At 46.6% G+C, this 23669-nt stretch overlaps 1 protein-coding gene across 6 annotated transcripts in view; it reads right to left on the bottom strand.

The window, feature by feature from the left end:
* The window catches only part of PLXDC1 (plexin domain containing 1), a 66337-nt gene that overhangs the window by 5078 nt on the left and 37590 nt on the right, over positions 1 to 23669 (bottom strand). For all 6 annotated transcript variants that reach the window (XM_083469961.1, XM_083469964.1, XM_083469965.1 and 3 more), the window contains 9 exons: positions 19413 to 19535; positions 18581 to 18699; positions 17509 to 17608; positions 16395 to 16490; positions 12274 to 12355; positions 7562 to 7622; positions 6126 to 6264; positions 2395 to 2427; positions 1276 to 1436 (listed from right to left, as the gene is read on the bottom strand). In XM_083469961.1, the coding sequence (XP_083326087.1) occupies positions 1276 to 1436; positions 2395 to 2427; positions 6126 to 6264; positions 7562 to 7622; positions 12274 to 12355; positions 16395 to 16490; positions 17509 to 17608; positions 18581 to 18699; positions 19413 to 19535 (914 nt within the window). The remainder of the gene's footprint in view (positions 1 to 1275; positions 1437 to 2394; positions 2428 to 6125; positions 6265 to 7561; positions 7623 to 12273; positions 12356 to 16394; positions 16491 to 17508; positions 17609 to 18580; positions 18700 to 19412; positions 19536 to 23669) is intronic.

Raw genomic sequence — 23669 nt, 5'->3', positions numbered from 1 at the left:
TCGACCTGCCCTTCCTTGACTCTGTCAGCCAGGTCACATCTGCAGAGTCAATCTCTGGTTCACTTAGTTCAATTTCTGAGTCAAATTCTTCCCCTGCACTCTGGGGGGGCCACGTTCCTGACATAGAGGACCCCAGGTTGGGGAAACCGATCTAGTGATTTTTGATATGTGCATGAGTTGTTGTGCACAGAGCTGTCCTTCCTAAAGATGAGGCCCACAGTTCAGTGGCAAAACTTATGCTTTTGCATACAGAAAGTCCCAGGTTTAATCTTTTGCATTTACAGATTGGGTAAGCAGGTGATGAGAAGGACTTCGACCGGAGACCCTAGAAAAGCCTCTGCCAATCCGTTCGGGGCTGGATGGAGAAATAGGTTGGCCAGGTATAAGGCAGCTTCCTGATCTCCATACAGATCAATAGGAAGGACATGGCAGCATGCACAGGCCCTGCAGAGAACTATCCCCACTGCCTGAAAAATAAAAATAAAACACGGCGGTTTGGCCACACAGAAGCTCTTTGTGTGCATATCAAACTGCATAAAGGGCTCTGGATTGCAGTGATTATCCGGAGGTAAGTTTTATTCATTTTGTAGAAATACCGTGTGTATTTGGGAGAGTTCCTTCCCCCTCCTCCTTTCTAATTCTGCCAGATGCATAAATATATTTGTAGAAGTAATATCATGAAAATTACAGCCTCAAAGGTAAAGCCATCACCATTTTATATTCTATATTTTAGTGTCTTCTTCTTGAATAGCACCTGCAAAGATTGCTCAGGTATAGGACCTTAGGTACACTTCAGAGCATCAGAACTGCTGCTGAGGACCCCAAATGGAATGCGGAAAATATAGGACAAAGAAAACTGTGAAGCAGTATTCAGCAAGTACTGAATCTGGTGCTCAAAACTTTATTTTCAAAACAACATGGGGAGGGGGAATTCTGATGCTATTTGGGGTAACATATCAAATTAAGATGGTGCAAAAGAGGGAGGGAACGGGTGAAGACCAGCCTGGAGAGAAGATCGAGGAGATGGGAACCTAAAGGTTTGTCATTTTCTTTCTCAATGCCCAACCATTTTTCAAATTCATTATCTCCAGGGAGAATTGCACTCTGCAGCAGGGAAAACACTTGGCTAGGGATCAAGAGGCGGATTTGGGTCACAATTTTATTTTACTGGCAATCCTCTCAAGTGTTGAGAGAGAAGTGGCTCCTGGGTAGCAATCTAACACCCACTCACCTGGAAGCAAGCCTCAATGGGGCTTACTATGCTGTTAAACTCACCTTAATGAAGAACAAAGCAGCGTGGGATGTAGGGTTGCTTCTGATGTAGATCCCAGCAAGAATAATGGCTGCTATGAGCAGGACTGCCAGCACAATTCCAACAATGGTTCCTGTATGGAGCTGGGATTCTACTTTTTCTGCAGGGAAGTCGTCTCTCAAACCTTCAGGGGAAGTTTTCATAAGGGTTGGGGGGATAATGTGCAAATTACTCCAATACAGCCACAACAAAAGAAAAAAACAACCCACAAGGATCAGCCAGGCGAGCTTTGTTTGTTTGTTCAGTTATCAAAAAGAGGCTGAAAGGTACACCATTTGTGGGTACCATTACCCACAGTGCCTTTAAAGGCAAAGGGACCTCTGACCATTAGGTCCAGTCGTGACCGACTCTGGGGTTGCGGCGCTCATCTCGCTTTATTGGCCAAGGGGGCCGGCGTACAGCTTCCGGGTCATGTGGCCAGCATGACTAAGCCACTTCTGGCGAACTAAGCCGCTTCTGCCACATGACCCAGAAAGCTGTCTGTGGGCAAACGTCGGCTTCCTCGGCCTGAAAGCAAGATGAGCTCCGCAACCCCATAGTCGCCTTTGACTGGACTTACTGTATTTTTCGCCCCATAGGGCTCACTGGCCCATAGGGCGCACCTATTTTTTGGGGGGGGGGGGAAATAAAGAAAAAACAATTATTCCCCCCCAGGCGCGGGGCTGTGGCGGGGAAAGCCCGAGCTTCCCCTGACCCCAGCCCCCAGAACAGGCTGCTATCCGCAAGCCGTGGGAGAGCTGCGTGAAGTCGCACAGCTCTCCCACGGATTGCGGATAGCTTCCTGAAGCCTGGAGAGCGAGAGGGGTCGGTGTGCACTGACCCCTCTCGCTCTCCAGGCTTCAGCAAAAGCCTGCATTCGCCCCATAGGATACACACACATTTCCCCTTCATTTTTGGAGGGGGAAAAGTGCATCCTATAGGGTGAAAAATACGGTAACCGTCCATGGGTCCTTTACCTTTACCTTTAGTCATATGGTCATCCCAGGTGAAACAGCAGTTCAGGGCACACCTCACATCCCCAGAACATGGACGTCCCCACACATTTGCATATCCACTAGGCCAAGAAATAATTAGGCACTTACCGTCTTCTGGATTTTGGTTCAACTTCGTATCATCTATAAGTAAACAAAAACAATAACAAAAAGAGGATATAGGCTGGTTTGGCAAAGTCTTTCGGAGGGTTCAGATTCCTAAGTCTGGCTGGTAATCCTGAAAACAAGGTACTTTTCAAAAACATCATGGTTTAAATGTGGTATTGAATTAATGAATGGCTTATAGGCCTGGCTGTGGAGGACTGTGGTTTGGTTTTTTTTAATTGTGGCATTTAATTGCTCCATCCATCTAACTGCTCGATATTTTGCTTGTTATTGCTGTTATGCTGTGTATGTGTTTTGTTAATGAATGAATAGTTAAAAATTACAAGGGGAACTTTGTTGCTTCCAGATGTGGAAGCATCCATTTAAGAGCATCCAGTGGTTGCTATTCTGCTTTATGCAGGTAGGGAATAGCAACTCTGCTGGCAGACAATTGCAGCCAGGTGTTCACTCACGAAATATAGTGGAGGAGGCTGTGGTGTGTGTGTGGGGGGGGAGGGTTAAATAATCATTTATCCTTTGATGCACTGTGGATCATGATCCCCCACACCAACTTGCAATTTAAGAAAGGTGGAGGAAGAAACAGATATAAAGGCAACACTATTTGGAAAATGAAGGGTTAACGTGGTCGAGCTGGTTCCTAGAGAGGAGAAAGAACCACAGAGAAAGAAATATTCTGCACATTAATTGCAGATTTGCTGTGTTATGGGTGGCTGAAATGTTAAGCAGCAACAGGACGAAAAGGAAAGGAAGCTGGACAGCTCAGTCGGTAGAGCATGAGATTCTTAATCTCAGAGTCACGCGTTGGGCAAAATATTCCTGCATTGCAGAGGATTGGACTAAATCAGGGGTAGGCAACCTAAGGCCCGGGGGCCGGATGTGGCCCAATCGCCTTCTCAATCCGGCCCGCGGACAGTCCGGGAATCAGCATGTTTTTACATGAGTAGAATGTGTCCTTTTATTTAAAATGCATCTCTGGGTTATTTGTGGGGCATAGGAATTCGTTCATTATTTTTTCCAAAATATAGTCCGGCCCACCACAAGGTCTGAGGGGCAGTGGCTGAAAAAGGTTGCTGACCCCTGGACTAGATAGTTGTTGTGGTCCCTTCCAACTCTATATACCTTTTCACGTACAGAAGTTGACTGGACTGGTGGTTGGATCTTATTTCAATACCAGCAACAGGAAAGAATCCTTCACCACACTTGAGAGCAGTTGGCTAGTTACAGGGATGTAGGCCAGGCCATATGATATGCACAGCTCTGTCCTCTCCAACAGAAGGGTATAGCCAGAAGAATCAGGAGAAACAGTCTGGGGGCTACTATCCCAGCATCTGCTGCATGAGGCAGTCATCTCACTCTGTCTAATGGTAGGGCTGGCCCAAAACTTAATGGTTTCTTATATCCCTATATAAGGGACGCGGGTGGCGCTGTGGTCTAAGCCACAAAGCCAAGGGCTTGCTGATCAGAAGGTTGGCGGTTCGAATCCCCGCGACAGGGTGAGCTCCCGTTGCTCGGTCCCTGCTCCTGCCAACCTAGCAGTTCGAAAGCACATCAAAGCGCAAGTAAATAAATAGGTACCGCTCCGGCGGGCAGGTAAACGGCATTTCCGTGCGCTGCTCTGGTTCGCCAGAAGCGGCCTAGTCATGCTGGCCACATGACCCGGAAGCTGTACGCTGGCTCCCTCAGCCAGTAAAACGAGATGAGTGCCGCAACCCCAGAGTTGATCACGACTGGACCTAATGGTCAGGCGTCCCTTTACCTTTATATCCCTATACCGTGGTACCTTGGGTTAAGTACTTAATTCGTTCCAGAGGTCCGTTCTTAACCTGAAACTGTTCTTAACCTGAAGCACTACTTCAGCTAATGGGGCCTCCTGCTGCCGGTGCGCATCCTGAAGCAAAGTTCTTAACCCTAGGTAATATTTCTGGGTTAGCGGAGTCTGTAACCTGAAGCGTATGTAACCTGAAGCGTATGTAACCCAAGGTACCACTGAATGGAATTAGCACTATCTGCATGTTATAAAAGATTAGTATTATTCCGAAGAATAATACTTGTTAAAAAACCAAACTCTCTCTCTCTCTCTCTCTCTCTCTCTCTCTCTCTCTCTCTCTCTCATATGCTTGTGAAGACCAGATTTCTAGCGAGATCATCTGCTCATCCTCTTGTCTGCTTACACAGCTTATTCAGAAAAGCATGAAGCGTTTACTTGGAGAGGTCATTTGAGCAAGGACATAACTCTCCTGTTTTACCACTGCTCTGCTTCTTTGGAAGGAATGAGTAAGAAAGAAGGAAACATCTTCTCTCCTCTTGTCACTTAACAGCACTCCCTGGAAGAAATTATTTGGGCTCTGCTTTTATAGGCAAGAGGGGAAGGCACAAATGGCATCCAAATAACTAGGATGTCAGCCACATTCATAAATATCATCTCCATTAGCTGGCTCCAAGGAGCTGGACTGTAAGGGTAAAAGATAAAAATTGAAAGAAGGCTTCTATGATGTCTTCGCAGCTGGCCTAGATTTATTTCATGTTTCAATTTCACCACCAGAAAAACTTTCCTATTATAAACGTACAAGTTTCATCATTTTATCAGTCTCACACCATCATACATACATATGTTATCATCTTTTTTGATAACCTCGCGAGTACAGTTTGTATGCCTTTTCAGAGGGTAAGAGTCCCAGGGAGATTTGAGGCCCAGTACCATGGTGATGGCTGTTGTGTGTGCATTTGTTTTGTCTCAAACCAAGCTAAGAAATTAACCTCATGCTTTAATACGCTGTTATAAAAATAAAACTATTTCCCTGCCCGGAATCAAAAAGTCAACTGGAAACCATCAGCGTGGCTCTTCCCTCATATTTTATTAGCTCTTTTCAAAGTCAACTCAGTCACAAAAGAATTCTTTCCTCTCCTTCCTTCACTGCTGAAGGGCAACTACTAATGTTCTTTTCTATTTATTTTAATTAGCAGCTTGCGACAGGGACTATTAAACAGCAAAATTGAACTGGTACCTGCTGCTAACCACAGAGGGGAATAGTGGTTTTGATGCTAACCTAGGCATATTATGCACAATATCCTGGGGAATATGACATAATTTCTCATACTGGAGGAAACTTAATTAGTCTGGGGTGATGTTCTGTTTTACGCAGTCACCATGACACACTGATCTCCACAAGTTAATTTCAAAAACGAAAGATCTCTGGTCTCTCTCTGGAAGCGATGCCTCCAGCCAACCTAAAATGAGGGCTTGGAGCAAGAAGGCTACACTTTTCTATCAGTCTTTTTCCACTCATCCAAATGTTAAATTTAGACATTCAGCACAATGGGACTTTCAAACTGTGTTTGCACATGTATAGCCAATGCAATTCTAATTCATACCTGTGTGAAAAGCCTAGATCAACTTCTAACTGATTAGTTTAGCTATTACTGCTCACCTCAAGCAAATTTGGTTTTCTCAAGGTGCTGAAAATTAACTAAACTTGTTCATGGATCTGAGAGAATACACAATAATCCACAGCAGGGTTTCCTAAACTTGGTCTCCAGCTGTTTTTCAGACTACAATTCCCATCATCCCTGACCACTGGTCTTGCTAGCTAGGGATGATGGGAATTGTAGTTCAGAAACAGCTGGAGACTCAAGTTTGGGAAACACGGGGGGGACGGGACATCTTCCTGAGGCCTCCCTTTCCCACTCCAACCATAGCATTTGACCCTGGCTGGTACCTTCTGTAGTTAGGCTGTCGACAAAGTGGGAAGAAGAAGTGGTGACGTCTTCTCTGAGTGGTGTGAAGGGACTGTCGCTGGGAGGTGTTGAGTAGTAATGTTCATCGTCTTCAAAGTCGGCACAGGTCTTCTCTTCTAACTAAAACGACAAGCCCGAACCAGTCATTCTGGTGGATGTAATCTGCCACATGCCATTGACGCAATCATAGCGCATTAGTGGCAGACTTATTTATACTGGCCCCATACGCACATCGTTCAATTTTATTAGTTATTCTGCAATGCTTCCTCAGTGTTGCCACATTACAACACTGCTTTACGGAGGGGTACTCTTGCACAATAGCTCAGCAAAAAGCTCAACGAAAAAACAACAACCAACCCTCGGAATATTTCTGGTCTGAAAAGTTAAGAGGATTTCAGAAGGAGGCTACAGAATGTCCACCAACTCTGTTTTAAGCTTAAAAAGAATAATCTTAAACTGATGCAAAGACTGGAGAACTGATCTTAAGAACAGAACCATGAGAAATGGAGAGACACTAAAATGGGCAGATTCACCCATCCCTAGCAGTTGGAATTGCTTGGCTGCCATTTTTTAAAAGTGCATGTCCAAAGTCCGTTTCGGGGGCATAATCCGGCCCGCTAGTCGGTTTAATCCAGCCCCTGTGGCAGTTTATTCCTGGGGTAAAATCCTAAAAAAAACTCAACAACTTGGGTTGGCCCTTTGGTCGCCCCCCACAGCTCTTCACTTCATCAAATCTGGCCCTCTTTGAAAAAAGTTTGGACACCACTAAACACTTATCCATCCAACCATCTCCTTTCCTGTGTTCTGCTTTTTTGCACTAAGCTTCCTTGCCCTAATTTTGCCTGTGCTTTTGTTCTCATTCTTTACTCCCAACACTGTGGACATCGTTGATCCCTCTCTCTCTGCATATGTTCCCATGTGCAAGGGGAGGTATTTCCTAAAAATATTTAGGAATGGTTTGGGGTCAGGTGGGGGGGGCAAGCTCCCAAAACAACCCAATGAGGACTGAATATGCTCAGCGAGCATGGAATGCTTTGGCAGGAAAACGTGGAAAACTGTGTGGAAGCGGGAACAGAATGTGAGCAGAACACTTTGCTTGCTGCAAAATTTTGCAGGCTCCCTTGTGTTCTTTCTTTTCTTTAATCGGCAAACACTTTGGGTTATTATTACGGCTCATGGCCCTGTGTTAATAAGGGTGAATCGACTGAATCTCATTCCACCATTATAATTAATGTTATGGCTATGTAGAAGTGGAATGCAGCCCTTTGGCTGAAAAAAGATTGCCCAGCTAGGACTTTCAGCCTCTTAGGAAATGGGGGTATCAATAGTTTGAAACTCAGAGGTGGGAGACACTGGTTGAGCACTGAGCCAGGGTTGCATACGTTCATACTTTTAAGTACTTTGACTATAACTTTACCTCTTGGTCACAGCCATACTCCAACCACTCTTCACGGTGTCGGTCAAATCCACTGGAACACCTACAGAAAAGAGAAGCGTGTAACCAAGTATGCATCTAACCTACAAATATAGACCCGCTTGGTGACATTTTCACTGCAATGGCTTTCCCAAGGAATAAGTGTGTGTTGTGTGTATTGGGACGATCTGGCATCTTTTTTGCTTCTCTGCACATGTGTTGCTTTAGCAAAAAGTAGAAATGCAGAAGAACTGCACACGATGCAGGAAGAAGACAGACGACAGTGTTTTGTTCCCCATGGGAGATTGCTAAATGTTCGATACTTGACAGCTGATGGCCAAAGAATTGATGCTTTTGAATTACGGTGCTGGAGGAGACTCTTGAGAGTCCCATGGACTGCAAGAAGATCAAACCTATCCATTCTGAAGGAAATCAGCCCTGAGTGCTCACTGGAAGGACCGATCCTGAAGCTGAGGCTCCAATACTTTGGCCACCTCATGAGAAGAGAAGACTCCCTGGAAAAAGACCCTGATGTTGGGAAAGATGGAGGGCACAAGGAGAAGGGGACGACAGAGGACGAGATGGTTGGACAGTGTTCTCGAAGCTACCAGCATGAGTTTGACCAAGCTGTGGGAGGCAGTGGAAGACAGGAGTGCCTGGTGTGCTCTGGTCCATGGGGTCACGAAGAGTCGGACACGACTAAACGACTAAACAACAACAACAGGTAAGCCACACCCCACATAACTGATCACATGATGTGGTGCACACACACCATTTTGCGGGGGGCACTCAAATATTTTATGGGGGAGGCAAAGACCCCCTCGGCCCCTAGGAGTTGGCTCCTATGCTAGGAAGAAACCAGGCCTGAGATATGCAAAAATCTTCTCATGCAAAGACATGCACTTATGAAACCTTACCCATTTCACCAGAACTAGAAATACATACAAATTAACTATTTTTCAAGTTAGATGCACCATAGCTCAGTGGTAGAACGTCAGGTTTACATGCAGAAAATCCCAGGTTGAATCTTCAGCATTCCTAGGTAGGCTTTTGAGAGAGTCTATGCCAGTTCGTGTAGAAAGCAGCTTCCTGTGTTTCTTTGGGTTAGAAATCAAAGCTTCTTTCAAGTATCCATAAAAATATCGCTTCCTGGAGTTATTAAGGAACACAGCCTAGTCCCTTCCTCTAAACAGAACACCACCCAGGCTCCTTGGGTTGCTAAAGCATTTTGAGGCTTTTACGGCCTCCTGTTCTCTGTAAGGAGTGCGCTCCCTTCAAAATGCCTACAGAACTAGCAGTAGAAAGCTAGCAATATGAGCATCTGGCCTCAATTCTGTGTGGGAGGGCTAGGTTATTTTTAAGTATATGGTTTTATAATCGGAATCCCCAGATGGGTGTACTGTACCAGATACACGAACAAGCGAATGTAACAAACAGGGAGACCAAAAGGGCTTTCCCAGAGGAACTGGGCGACTCCATGCCAACACAGCTGGGCCGGAAGACTCTGAAATGTTCCTTCTTGCTGATGGGATTTTCTGTCTCTGCTGGAGAACAGCTTAACCTTACTCTTCAAGAGGGATGGAAAACTTGGGAAACCGCATCCCGTTTGCATCTGCATAGGCTGATTTTGGATTTCAGTACACGGGGTGCACAGTAAGGCAGCGCCCAAAAAATTGCAGCTTGTTGGTTTCCGAATGTTTTGGAAATAGAACGGAATTCCGGAACGGATTCCGTTCGACTTCCAAGGTACGACTATACTGCAAATCATATTGCAAGTCATCTTGGATATTAAAGACTCAAACTGGGCAGGTTTGAACAATTTGGGGCAATTAAAATGTTAAAAGTTAAATAAACCTTGTGGAGGGTGGAGTGTTAAGGTATAGAGAATTATACATATGGTTGATTTGAATATGTTATTATTGATTATGTATACCCAATGTATCAGCCGCCTGGGGGTTTTCACTGGTGGTTTTCACTGTTTGTGTTTTGGTTGTTGGTTAAAAATAAAGAAAGAAAGAAAGAAAATAAAAAAATAAAGACTCAAACTGTAAAGACTAGCCACACATCTTGGGCAGCTGGTCACATATCAAATATCGGGGCGCTTTGGGCAGGCTAAGCTGCAGGCAAATGTTGTTGTTTAGTCGTTTAGTCGTGTCCGACTCTTCGTGACCCCATGGACCAGAGCACGCCAGGCACTCCTGTCTTCCACTGCCTCCCACAGTTTGGTCAAACTCATGTTAATAGCTTCGAGAACACTGTCCAACCATCTCATCCTCTGTCGTCCCCTTCTCCTTGTGCCCTCCACCTTTCCCAACATACTGCAGGCAAATAGGTAAAGGTAAAGGGACCCCTGACCATTAGGTCCAGTCGTGGCCGACTCTGGGGTTGCGGTGTTCATCTCGCTTTATTGGCCGAGGGAGCTGGCGTACAGCTTCCGGGTCATGTGGCCAGCATGACTAAGCTGCTTCTGGCGAAACAGAGCAGCGCATGGAAATGCCGTTTACCTTCCCGCTGGAGCGGTACCTATTTATCTACTTGCACTGGCGTGCTTTCGAACTGCTAGGTTGGCAGGAGCAGGGACCAAGTAACGGGACCTCACCCCGTCGCGGGGATTTGAACCACTGACTTTCTGATTGGCAAGTCCTAGGCTCTGTGGTTTAACCCACAGCGCCACCCGTGTCCTTCTGCAGGCAAATAGCAAACTGCAAATATGACATGAAGGCAGGCAACATCATCGACCCCGCCATGTAGGAATCCCTCTGCAGACAACCGCAGTGCCTGGAGACAGACAGACAGACAGACTTACAGACCATGCATCCACAGCAGTGACCAGAGGAGAAATGACAAGCACAGAGAGAAGCAACGACATGGTGCGTCTGCAGCAGCACAACAACGGGACACCTTCATCTGACCCAGCTGTAACAAAACATGTCTCTACAGCCACAGCAGGTGCCCGACAGTTTGACTTCACCCCCAAAGGCACACCTCTCCACTGTCTCCTGAGACAGATGTGTGCCAGCTAAGATCCTCCCAAGTCGGTGGTGAGGAACAAGCTATACATTCACAGTAGCATGATGCTTTACCACCTGAGTGCATATGCAGAATTCTCAAATACTGTTCATTTATAATGACACAGAAGTTTCCCACAAGGAATCAAAGTAAAGCAAAAGCTAAAACTTCATTTAAATAAAGCAAAGCCATCCTCCATCCCAGTCGAACTATCTTTCTTCGCATCTGGTTACAACACTGGTTCTGGGCACTGTGAGCAGGAGTGGATTAACTCCCCATTTCTCATGGCACTTCCCACAAAGTCTGCCTGTTGTTTGCTCTGCAAACAGGACACCCCATGCAGCTAAGACACAAAGCCACTAGAATTCTCCTTCTCCTTCTTTATTAAATTTATATACCGCTCTACACCCGGGGGTCTCAGGGTGGTTCACAGAATAAAATCAAGATATAAAACCACAGAATACCTAATAAAAATAAAAATAACAGCCCAATACCACCACCCCCACACCAAAAACACAATTTAAAAGGGCATAGGATGTAGATCAGATAACCAAACACCTGGTTGGAAAGGAATGTTTTTGCCTGGTGCCTAAAGGTGTGTAATGAAGGCGCCAGGTAAACTTCCTTGGGGAGAGCATTCCACAGACAGGGAGCCACTGCAGAGAAGGCCCCGTTCTTGTGTTGCCACCCTCCGGACCTCTCAAGGAGAAGGTACACGAAGAAGGGCCTCAGAAGATGATCTCAGGGTCCGGGTAGGTTCATATGGAAAGAGGTGGTCCTTGAGGTATTACGGTCCTGAGCAGTTTAAGGCTTTACAGGTCAAAAACAGCACTTTGATTTGGGCCCGGAATCTAATTGGTAGCCAGTGCATACTTTCCTAAACTTGCTTTCGAAAAAGCTTGTAACTGAACTGCCCTCCCCACAAAAAAATATTTGCTACATCTTTATTCTGTCATAGCCCAACATAAGTGTAGTGCAGGGCAATCAAGGCAGGACTTTGGGGCAGAAATACAAACCGGCCACTCAGTCGAATGAGTACATGGGTTCTGTAGTGGTTTGGAGTTACTCGTGCGTAAACTGTCCCCTTTTGGAGCTTGGCTGCCTGGGTTAAACCGTCCTGACTGCACAGCCCATCTCAGCGTGGCTGCCTCAGTCGCTCGCAGAATCTGTCTGTGGGCGTCTCTTAAACCGTTGCCAGCATAAGAGTTGTTTGACTCCCAATCGTCTCCGCCTCTCATTGCGCGGGAGTCTCCTGCGCAGGGAGGGCGTGGGTAGTGGAGGACCAGGGCTCTCCTCACTGACTTCCAAGGAAGAATCCCGGAGCCCTTCCACCTCTTCTCCCATTTGCTCTCCTGGATCCTTGGTGTTACGCTGATTTCCTTCCCCCTCCATCAAGCTGCGTCTCCCCCTAGTGCTTGTACCTTCCCCTGCAGAATCGGAGAGCCTCTCCTTCGCCTGTTGCTCTGATGTCAGTTTCCTGACAGGTTCCCATAGGGATGTCTTGCCACATTTTGAAGTAAGGGACATTGCCATCTAAAGAGGGAGTATCCTTCTTCCCACCCCCCCCACCCCGAGATCATTAAGTCCCAGGGTCTAAAATTACCTAGCTGCACCATAAATGCACCATAAATAGGACAAGACTAGAGGGAGCTAATTTGACTCTCGAGGTGCGAATGTCCATCCCTTTCCACATTTGTGTGCCTTACCTCTGCAGGACATGACACCAGCTACAGTTGAAGGTTAGGTCAGATGTCGTGCAAACTTCGCAGCTCTGGTGCTGGAGGCAAGCTGCAAAGGGAAAGAGGGAAAGAATCAGAGCTCCAAAACTTGCTTTCCAAAATGAGAGGAGCCAATGCAGAAGCCAGCCTGGAAGATGAGCTTTCTGAGTGTTGGATGGCTGGCGACCTGGGAGCAAAAAAGGTAAAGGGACCCCTGACCATTAGGTCCAGTTGTGGCCGACTCTGGGGTTGTGGCGCTCATCTCGCTTTACTGGCCGAGGGAGCCGGCGTACAGCTTCTGGGTCATGTGGCCAGCATGACTAAGCCGCTTCTGGCGAATCAGAGCAGTGCATGGAAGCGCCGTTTACCTTCCCGCCGGAGCGGTACCTATTTATCTACTTGCACTTTGACGTGCTTTCGAACTGCTAGGTTGGCAGGAGCAGGGACCGAGCAATGGGAGCTCACCCCGTCGCAGGGATTCGAACCGCGACCTTCTGATTGGCAAGTCCTAGGCTCTATGGTTTGATCCACAGCGCCACCCACGTCGGCTACATGGGAGACCAGGCTTCAAATTCCCACTCAGCCACAAATCTGACTGAGTGACTTTGGGCCAGTGACTGTCTCTCAGCCTAACCTACCACACAGGGTTGTTGTGAAGGATTAAATGAGGAGGGGGGATAATTATGTCTGGCACTTTGAGCTCCTGGGGGTGGGGTGGGGGAGCTGGCATATAATGTGCAATAAATAAAGGTGCTACTGGAAGGAATTTTTTTATTTTGCAATAAATAAAGTTAGTGCATGCAATTTTTATGCAATTCCGCCCCTCTTTTTTGGTGCTAAGTGGCCACTCTGTGCCGAAACCTCTTCCCTTGACTGCTGAGAAAGTTTGTGTGTTAATCTGAAACCATTTCCCTCACCCCACCCTGCAAATCTGACCCTTGTCTCAAGGTCTTGGCCAGGGACACCCTCCCAGAATTCAAGAGAAATGAGGGAAAGCTGAGATGTTTCCCAACTTAAAAGTAAAAAAACCTTTTGTTCCTCTTTTCTTGGAACAAACTGGTACAGAGCAATCTCTCAGAGTCGCGGCAAAAAGCTGGAAGCACTTGTGATTCTATTCATAACAGCAAAACGGGAGTGTGGGGGATGTATCCCAATCTCCTTCCATTGTGTTGGCAGCGGATTTTAACAAGCCTTTTTCCCTCAGGGAGAAGCATTCGGCATGTCACCGAAGAAAATAGTTTCACGCTGATTTCATCGATCACCCCTCGCTTGTGCAGGAGGATCCGAAATTTTCCGGCAAGTGTCTCAACATGACTTCCATTCCGCCTCACCTCTTAAGGCCAAACTGGGAGTTCGCAGGGAAGGCATGGACAGCTTAGCGGTGCCATCAAGGCAGGATTTGGGGGGCAGAGATCTAGGGCTCCGCTCAGCGTAATGCGCAGGAGGGCTCCCAAATGTAGTAGGGCTGTTGGCTTTTAACACATTTTTTAAAAAAAACTTTTTTTATTGAAGATTAAAACAAAACATATTATCCAGAAACATATCATCCTTATTCCCCACCCCCAATTGTTCCTCCCTAACACAAACCCCCCCACCCCCCCAGCTTCCCTCAGTTCCAGTCTCTGATTTCTCTAAGAATACTGTTTTCTGCATGTTACACAGTCATATAGATCCTCAAACTATTTAGCTGATTATCATCCATAAAAAATTTGTGAATGTTTATTCAAAGCCAGCCAAGGAGTCCAGTTCACTTTGTTGCGTCTTCAAATACTTTGTAAAGGGTTCCCATTCATCTCTGAAGTCACAGTTATCCTTGTCCTGTAGCTTATATGTCAATTTTGCCAGTTCTGTGGCTTTTAACACATTTTGACATGATGCGCCTTGCCATCTAAAGCACACTGCCACCTACAAATACCTAGCGGCCCCACTGCACCAACTTTTTGTTTTATGTATATGAAAAAATCTGGTTTTTGTGTGGTTATTACGGAGGCGGTGAGAAAGAAGTATACCGTCTAAAGCAGGCACCCCCAACTTGCGGCCCTCCAGACGTATTGGCCTACAACTCCCATGATCCCTAGCTAACAGGACCAGTGGTCAGGGATGATGGGAATTGTAGTCCAAAACATCTGGAGGACCAAAGGTTGGGGGTGCCTAGTTTAGAGCTCTCTGGACATAAGGTGGGGTATGAAATGCAACATGTAGGAAAATCGTTCCCCCCGTTTCATTTTTAATAGTTACAAGTTTACATATCCACGCTTTGTTTTTTAAAAAATATTTCAGGGTCAGCGGTACTCCCTGCCACTAGAGCTCATTAGGACTCTTTTCTCCTTTGGAATACCTTTAACACTTCCTCACAGTAGTAGTAGTATAGGCTACTTAAACATTGTCAAAAGGAAGGAAGGAAGGAAGGAAGGAAGGAAGGAAGGAAATTGAAGTACATATCTCCATGAAAATTTGCATATGCATATTATAGGTTTATGTGCAAATTTACAGTTAGAGACTCTAATTTAAATCAGGGTGGGGCAAGAGTTAAAAGCAGGTGGACCAGCCAATAATTTTTTTTTTTTTACCCTTGTACAGGAGACTAGTTTCTACGCACAGAGGTCTCTGCCTTGCAACCAGGCAACCGGAGAGTCATTATCCAATACGCAATTCCAGCTGGGTGAAAAGACCTGAAATGTGAAGCGGGGCTGGTGAAGCATGTGCCCTGAAAGAGAGATCTGAGGGCCACAGAGAGGCCCGGGGGCCACATCCGTGCCATAGACTCTTTTCATCTGATTTTTGGTCCTCATTCCAAAATGGTAATAAAAGACTTGTGTGTGTGTTTTTAACACAACAACGGGTTATTTTCTTCTTCCCCCTTTTTTACACCATTTCAGAGCACTTATTTATAGCCTGTGCTGCAGCAGACTGAGCCTGCTGTTTGGGTTGTCATAAAACACCCAACAGATATGGCTTAAGCGCATAACCTTGGCACTTCCCGGACAGGTTTATCCTCCGCTGGGTATTTATGGAGGCAAGCAGGACGTTTTTGTTTCCCCTGGCATTGTCCTCCTGGGCTAAATGCTATCTCTTTAACCATCTCCTTTGTGATGCATCTCAAGGAGTGGAAGGTACTGCTGCAAAGAGTGCTTAGTGGATTATTATTATTATCATTATTTCCCCTTCTTATTTTTTCATTTCATTTTTCATTCTACCCTTTCTTCATCACAAACGGGGTTACAATAAACCAAGCCCATGAAAAGCCATTGAAATGTTAGAGAATGTGTCCTTTTTAAAAAAATAAATACTGTCATACCTCAGGTTGAATGAGCTGGCGTTTGTCCACAGACAGCTTTCTGGGCCATGGAGCCAGCATGACTAAACCGCTTCTGGCACAACAGAACACCGTGATAGAAACCACAGCGCACTGAAATGCCATTTACCTTCCTGCCACAGTGGTACCTGTTTATCTACTTGCACTGGCATGCTTTCGAACTGCTAGGTTGGCAGGAGCTGGGACAGAGCAACAGGAGTTCACCCTGTTGTGGGGATTTGAACCGCCGACCTTCCGATCGGCAAGCCCAAGAGGCTCAGCGGTTTAGACCACAGTGCCACCCGTGTCCCTGAACACCTGGACAGCTGCGTCCACTCAGTGCAGCGGTCTGAGTCAGTATGGAGCATCTCCTTCCCTACCTGTGTCCATGTAGCTCAGCATGGTCTCCTTTGATGGAGAGCAGATTTTTTAAATAAAAAATCCTCCAATGTGGCTGCAAGCCACAACACTAATGTAATGTGGAGTTAGGCCGCAAGACTTCAGCAGGGAGGAGAATCTATGCACACATTTCCAGCGTCTCCCTCAAATTCAAGGCTTCCTGCCTTACTCAGCTATGGCTGCAAGTGGGGAAGTGGGAGAAGGCAAGAGCAAACAAACTGAGGGATGCCCTTAGTCACAAAGAAGGAATATGAACAGCTCCCTTCTCTCCAAAACCCCCTGCTAAATGCATCTTCGTATTGTCATCTTTACATCCAGGAAGGCTTTTCTCACACACATCCTTATCTAACCCATGACAACAGTGCTTGAGACTCCGTGTGCTAGAGGCATGCTTCATAATGTGCTTCCGACTCACTGGGCAAGGGCACAAACTCCACAGCCGAGGCGCTAGTGATCTTGCTGGTGTCCAGCTCCACTCGGTGATATTCGTAGATGGTCCGACGGTGAGCTTCTGCAAAAAAGACAAAGATGGGGGTATTCAATTAAAGCCGGTCTCTGCCCTCTGTCTTGTGGGGCGCAGTCTCATATTGCAGTCATGCAGATCTCTGCACAGTTGGTGAAGCTCGTGAGCAATTTTGGAGCACCTCTGGCATTTTAGGAGCTGGGAGAAAGCTTTTTGGCCCCCAACTCCCAATATAGCGGGAGATCCCTGGACAATGTAGAATCCAGCTCCTCCCTTCTTTGGGTATTTACCGTATTTTTCGCTCCATAAGACACACTTTTTTCTTCCTAAAAAGTAAGGGGAAATGTCTGTGTGTCTTATGGAGCGAATGTGTGGTCCCTGCAGCTGAATTGTTCATGGCTACAGCCTGCACCCAAAAAATCATGCACCCAGTGTTTCGTGGGGCCGCAATGGCACAAAAACATGGTTACAAAGCATGGATCCACATGGATCCTCAGGATTTTTGCATTGGGCTACCCCAAACTCACTGTCTGTGGCCACAGCATGAACCACAAAAATCATACATCCACTGTTTAGCTCAGAGTATTTTTTTTCTTGTTTTCCTCCTCTAAAAACTAGGTGCGTCTTATGGGCAGATGCATCTTTTGGAGCGAAAAAATACGGTATATACTTGGCCAATAACCAATTGAGCTCTCTTCTTTGGAATGCATATTCCCTTTTGCTTACTGCACAAGGGGTAGGAGAATATGGCTGGAGGTTGTTAACTTATGGTGGTAGGCATGTCACTCAGCCCTGGCACTGTCTGTCTAAGATAAGAACCCATCAGAAGAACCTCAGATGAGCCCTGCGGGAGGAGAGCAATGATCTATCTAGTCAAGCATCCTCTTTCCCACAGTGGCCAATGATGCCTATGGGAAGCCCGCAAGCAGAACAGGAGGACAATAGCTATCACCCTCTGCGACTCTTCAGCAACTGGTCCTCTGGACTTGGAGCTCTCCAACCAATAAGTCTACCTGTCTAGGGATCCACTCCCATCCTTCTCCTCTTCCAAATAGCCCAGACTCACCAGGCACGCCAGGGGAGGAGTTACGGATCATGAAAGCGTCTGAGAGTCCAGCTTTGACGGGATGTTGTGTAGAACTAATCTCCAGGACAGACATGGGGATCTGGAGCCAGGAAAGGGGGAAGAAGGCTTAGAAAATCCCATCCATGGAGTTAAAGAAAGGTAATTCCACACCCACTCTTGGAGCGTCTCTCCTCCTAAATGGCTAAGACTTTGATGAACTTCTTAGCAGAGGAAACAACAAAGAACTGGAGATTCACTCCACCTTTTAGGTCTGTACTGTCATGGGAAGGCAAACTAAGGCCTGGGGGCCGGATCCAGCCCAATCACATTCTAAATCTGGTCCACGGACGGTCCAGGAATCAGCATGTTTTTACATGAGTAGAATGTGTCCTTTTATTTAAAATGCATCTCTGGGTTATTTGTGGGGCCTGCCTGGTGTTTTCGCATGAGTAGAATGTGTGCTTTTATTTAAAATGCATCTCTGGGTTATTTGTGGGGCATAGGAATTCATTCTCCCCCCCCCCTTCAAAATATAATCCAGCCCCCCACAAGGTCTGAGAGACAGTGGACTGGCCCCCTGCTGACCCCTGACCTATATTTTATCTTTTAACCAAAAGATAAAAGAACATTCACTGACTAAATGTGCTCAACCTGCAATGGCAAAAAAGAAGAACAAAATCTATCCCACCCTACTAAAAGATGAACACCAATACAGGCTAGGGCATCTTCAAACCATATTATTCCAATAAAGAGCCAAATACCTGGGTGAAGAGGAACACGTTTACTTAGTTCCCAATGATGGTTCCAGGCACATCACTCTGGGAAGAGCATTCTACAACCAGGAGCCACCACCCATAAGGCCTATATTCATATTGCCGCCACCACCCCACACCTCCCAGGAGGGGCAGGGACAGACACACACACACAAAGAAGGGCCTCAGATAATGAGCCTGGTTTAGGTGGATTCATGCAAGGAGAGGCGGTCTCTAAGGTATTGGTGTCTCAAGCTGCCTAAGGTGTTATAGGACAAAACCAGCACTTTGAATTGAGCCCAGAAACTAACTCCCCTCACCTCTTTGTAGCCAAAGACTATTCTGCCATCACTGTGCAAAGCTGCCTGGAAGTCAAAAGAGCCTCTGTCTTCTTTTCCTTCCAGGTACACTTGGTCCCACTGAACCACAAAGACTGTCCCTGAAGAGGAAAAAGAGCAGGAGAAGGGGTGAGAATATGAGAAGGCCATTGGTTTACCCTAACAGCTGGCATGGGGACTAGGAACTTGAAACTTCTGCTATCATTCACAGATTCAAGGAAGGAACTCATAAGCCAACTAGCCATGCTCTCCGCCAAGAATAAGGCAGGGCCACCCACTTGCCCATAGATTAGCCCAACCCAGACTTTTCCATCTTGGTGCCTTGTGGACATTGCTGAACTACAATTCCCATCATCCCTGAACAGTGGCCTGAACAGTCTAGGGCTAATGGGAGTTATCAATATCATAGGTGTGAAATAAAGGCAAATTGAGTTGGTACTATAGTCAGAGGCGCCAGCTTCTCAACATGATTGAGGGGGCTTGACACAACATTCTGACATCACGTATGCGAAGTCGTAAGGAGTCAGGGGGCGGAGCTGAACACGCTCTGAATATTGATGGGACCTGGTCCCCTAAAGGGGGGGGGGCTCCAAAGTCCCTCAGCCCCCAGGAGCTGGCTCCTATAACGATAGTCCAGCTATACCTCTCGATTCCAAAAGAAATAGACCTGTGCGAAAAGCACCTAAGCAAAGAATTTTGGGTTTTCACATTTTGCTTTGCAAAATACAGGCTCGTTCTAGTGTTAAACAAAACGGGAGATACTAAGCACTCCCAATGATTTTTCCCCCCAAGTCTGCATGTGAAGAGGACTCACCGTTGTCAAAGTATTTGACGGTGGAATTTCGAGAGTAGCTGGGGTTGAAGTTTGCCATGAGAGGAGCAACATATTGCGTGGCTGTCAGCATCCGATGAATGACGTCCCCCATGAAGATGAAGCCTGGCAAAGAGACCAAGGGGAGGGGGAGGGAGCCAAGCTATTTTATGTCACCATCTACAATCCTGTTGCCTTCTTCCCCAGAGACTCCTAGGAACCCCAGGGTCACTTTCCAGAGAGCCAGAGTGCTGCCGTGACAGCAGTGGAAGCAGATTCAGAACTGCAGGGGCTCTTCAGGATAGCCACAGCTACACACCCTCACAGCCACAACCCCTCCTAAGAGTACACAACCTTCTAAGCTTCTACAATAATCTTACAGTTATACAATAATAATAATTAGGGATGTGTTGCAACAATCAGTGCAGATCTCCATGTCCTGCCTTTCAGCTAGGTCTACTATTTTCTGTACACATACATGGGCAAATGATTTGGAGAGTGGCAATGACTTCTTTCAGAGTGACTTCAGTTGAAAAAAAGAAAAGAAAAAATTAACTGGTTTTTCAAACAAATACAAATACAATAACCATTAAACACTTATCCTGCAGTACAGCTAATGATGTTTGCTTTATCCATTGTCTCTAGACCTACACTTACACATCTGACATTCAAACATATTACTTAATGTAACCCCTCCCCTGAGAATATTGAATGGTTGGTATAGCAAGGTCTGATCACTGCAGATGGTGACAGCGGTCACGAAATTAAAAGACGCCTGCTTCTTGGGAGAAAAGCAATGACAAACCTAGACAGCATCTTAAAAAGCAGAGACATCACCTTGCCGACAAAGGTCTGTATAGTTAAAGCTATGGTTTTCCCAGTAGTGATGTATGGAAATGCTGGACCATAAAGAAGACTGCTTGCCAAAGAATTGATGCTTTTGAATTATGGTGCTGGAAGAGACTCTTGAGAGTCCCATGGACTGCAAGAAGATCAAACCTAGCCATTCTTAAGGAAATCAGCCCTGAGTGCTCACTGGAAGGACAGATCCTAAAGCTGAGACTCCAATACTTTGGCCAACTCATGAGAAGAGAAGACTCCCTGGAAAAGACCCTGATGTTGGGAAAGATTAAGGGCACAAGGAGAAGGGGACAACAGAGGACGAGATGGTTGGACAGTGTTCTCGAAGCTACGAACATAAGTTTGACCGAGCTGTGGGAGGCAGTGGAAGACAGAAGTGCCTGGTGTGCTCTGGTCCATGGGGTCACGAAGTGTCGGCCACGACTAAATGACTAAACAACAATATAACAAGGTCTACCTTTTTTTGGAAGGTGTCTCTGTTTGCTGTGCCTTTAATTGCCCTCCTGTGTCTGGTGTGACGCCCAGACATTGCTGCATCCCATATATTCTTTTTCCATACGGGGGCAGTAACTTGTGCTTCCCCTGAAATTTCATTGCACACCATTCCGTGGAAACAGATGCACCTTGCGGCGTTTTTGTATTCCTAAAGGCTTAGCATGCAGAACCACTCCTCCTCAATGCTCTGTGGGCAAAAAGATTCCTGCATCGCGGAGAGTTGGACTAGATGACCCTTGTGGTCCCTTCCAGCTCTGCAATTCTATGATTCCCATGCGTTTTCTCCAGAGCGACCCTAGGAGCCAATCCTCAGTGGCTGACTCATCTCCTGATTGCCTCCAATGGGAACAAAGGGTGAAAAGACTTCTTCTCAGCGGCTAAAAAGGCTCCCCTTTCATACTGCTGATTGGATGGCTCTAGGGCAGTGGAGACGGGAACCCTGCGCCGGACGGGTGCAGACACACACACAGACACACAACTCAGGACCACTCTACTAGACTGGTCTCAACTAGGGCCAGGGCCTTTTCAGTACTGGCCCCGACTTGATGGAACACTCTGTCACAAGAGACCAGGGCCTTGCAGGACTTGACATCTTTCCGCAGGGCCTGCAAGACAGAGCTGTTCTGCCTGGTCTTTGGTTTGGTTCAGTCTGACCCTTATGTTTCCCTCCCCTTATGGTCTTAATTTATCAGCTACTTTTAAAATGAGGCTGCATTTTTAATTGCATTTTAACCTGTATTTTAAATTGGTCCCCCCCCCCATTATGTTTTTTTATTGGTGTTAGCTGCCCTGAGCCCGGCTCTGGCCGGGGTATGAATATTATTATTGTTGTTGTTGTTCTTCAATCCCACTCAGTTATGAAGCTCGCTAGGCCAGTCGCCATCTCTCAGCCTAACCTCCCTCACAGGGTCGTTGTGGAGAGCGAGGGGAGAGGAACATGCGTCCTCCTTCGCATGCCGCAGAGGACGGGCAAGTTAAACACGCAATGCAACAAATAAATAAAACCCACTTTGCTAGCCACCAAACCAAAGGCATCATTGCTCTGGTGGGAGAAGGGGAGGGGAGGTGGGTTTTGCTTCAGCAGCATCGTGGAGACATAAAATCATCAAGCTGACCGTCTTGCTCAGCTACGAGGCAAACCTTTCAAGGCTCGCTGCTGTGCTGAAAACCTACAGACTGCAGGATTTCAGAGCAGAGGGGGCAAGCCATTCCGGTCCTCAGAGCTAGGCTAGCAGCACAGCTGCTGCCAGCTGGGCGGCGGAGGTGACGGCAAGGAAGGTGGAGAAACGAGAAGTTCCAGTAAACACCACAGATAGATTCCAGATGTCGCCACAAGTGGGAGCGCAGGAGGTCCAGAGAGGTCAGGAGGGGCAGAAGGATGGGTTGAGGCAGAACAGATTTTCAGAAGAAGCGATGGGGGTTGTGACTCACGCTTGCTCTGCGATCCGCCCGGTCTCGTGAACACAGAAACGTACGGAGCTGAAGCTATCTTATACCAAATCAAACAATTGGTCAATCTAGCTCAGTATTATTTACACTCTCCAAAAGGGAACATTCCCAGCCGTTCCTGGAAATGTTGGAGACTGAAACTGTGGCCTTCTGTGTGTGTAGAGCAAGTGCTCTTCTGCTTGACTGTGGGCAGTCCACGAAGTGACTTGGACATCAGGGATGCCCTCTGGCCGCCATTTGCCTGCCTTCTCTTTCAGCCCCTCATTCCAGAGCTTCTTGAAGCATCTCAGAATCATGGAATTGTAGATCTGGAAGGGACCACGAGGGTCATCTAGTACAACCCCTTAGTATGCAGGAATCTTTCACTCAAAATTGGGGCTCAAACCTGCGATCCTGAGATGAAGAGCCCTGTGTTCTATTGGCTGAGCTTGGTAGTAGGGCGGTCACTTTTGCATTGTGAGTGAGGAGCTGGGCATACAGAACTTGCACACAATTTGCATGTGCTATTTTTTACGAATAGATGTGTTATGTACTGAGTTGAATAGGATCCAAATGTAGCAGTCTGATTGGTCCTAGAACAATAGGATTCAGAATGCAGCAGTCTGATGGGTCCTAGAACAATGCAGCAGTATGATTGGTCGCAGCAGCCACCCAATCCAGCTCCAGGTGGAAGTGAATCCGCAACCTGATTGGCCTACAGGAGAATCCAGGAATTAGCCAGTCATGTGCAGCCCATTGTGTAAATAATGTATATAAAGCAGATATTTTGGGGGAACTTTCATTCCTCCCTACTATGAGCTGAATAAAGAGCATGAAATCCACACTCGACCGAGTATATTTCAAGATGCAAGAGCAGAAATTATTGCTATGGTTTAAATAGAAATAAAGTCACATCTCTCCGTAGAATGTGACCAGGTGACCTGGGTGCCCACTAAGTCTGTTGTCCAGGTTGCTGGTGAGCAACGTTAAGGCCCCTCCTGCCCTCCCTTCTCATGGTTCTTTATCTCTAAGCTGGACTTGGACTGGCCAGCTTTTCAAATGGAGGGCTGTCCTTGGGGAAAAATAGGACACACAGACACCCTACTTGGAAAGAGGGAGAGCATGTCCAATTCTGGGCATCACAATTCAAGAAGGACACTGACAAACTGGAACGTGTCCAGAGGAGGGCAACCAAAATGGTCAAAGGCCTGGAAACGATGCCTTATGAGGAACGGCTAAGGGAGCTGGGCATGTTTAGCCTGGAGAAGAGGAGGTTAAGGGGTGATATGATAGCCATGTTCAAATATATTAAAGGATGTCACATAGAGGAGGGAGAAAGGTTGTTTTCTGCTGCTCCAGAGAAGCGGACACGGAGCAATGGATCCAAACTACAAGAAAGAAGATTCCACCTAAACATTAGGAAGAACTTCCTGACAGTAAGAGCTGTTCGACAGTGGAATTTGCTACCAAGGAGTG

The sequence above is a fragment of the Podarcis liolepis genome (assembly GCF_965112155.1).
Source record: "Podarcis liolepis genome assembly, chromosome: 13".
In the NCBI taxonomy this organism is placed as follows: domain Eukaryota; kingdom Metazoa; phylum Chordata; class Lepidosauria; order Squamata; family Lacertidae; genus Podarcis; species Podarcis liolepis.
The sequence above is the reverse complement of the archived record's forward strand: the minus strand, read 5'-3'. Positions and strand labels throughout refer to the sequence as shown.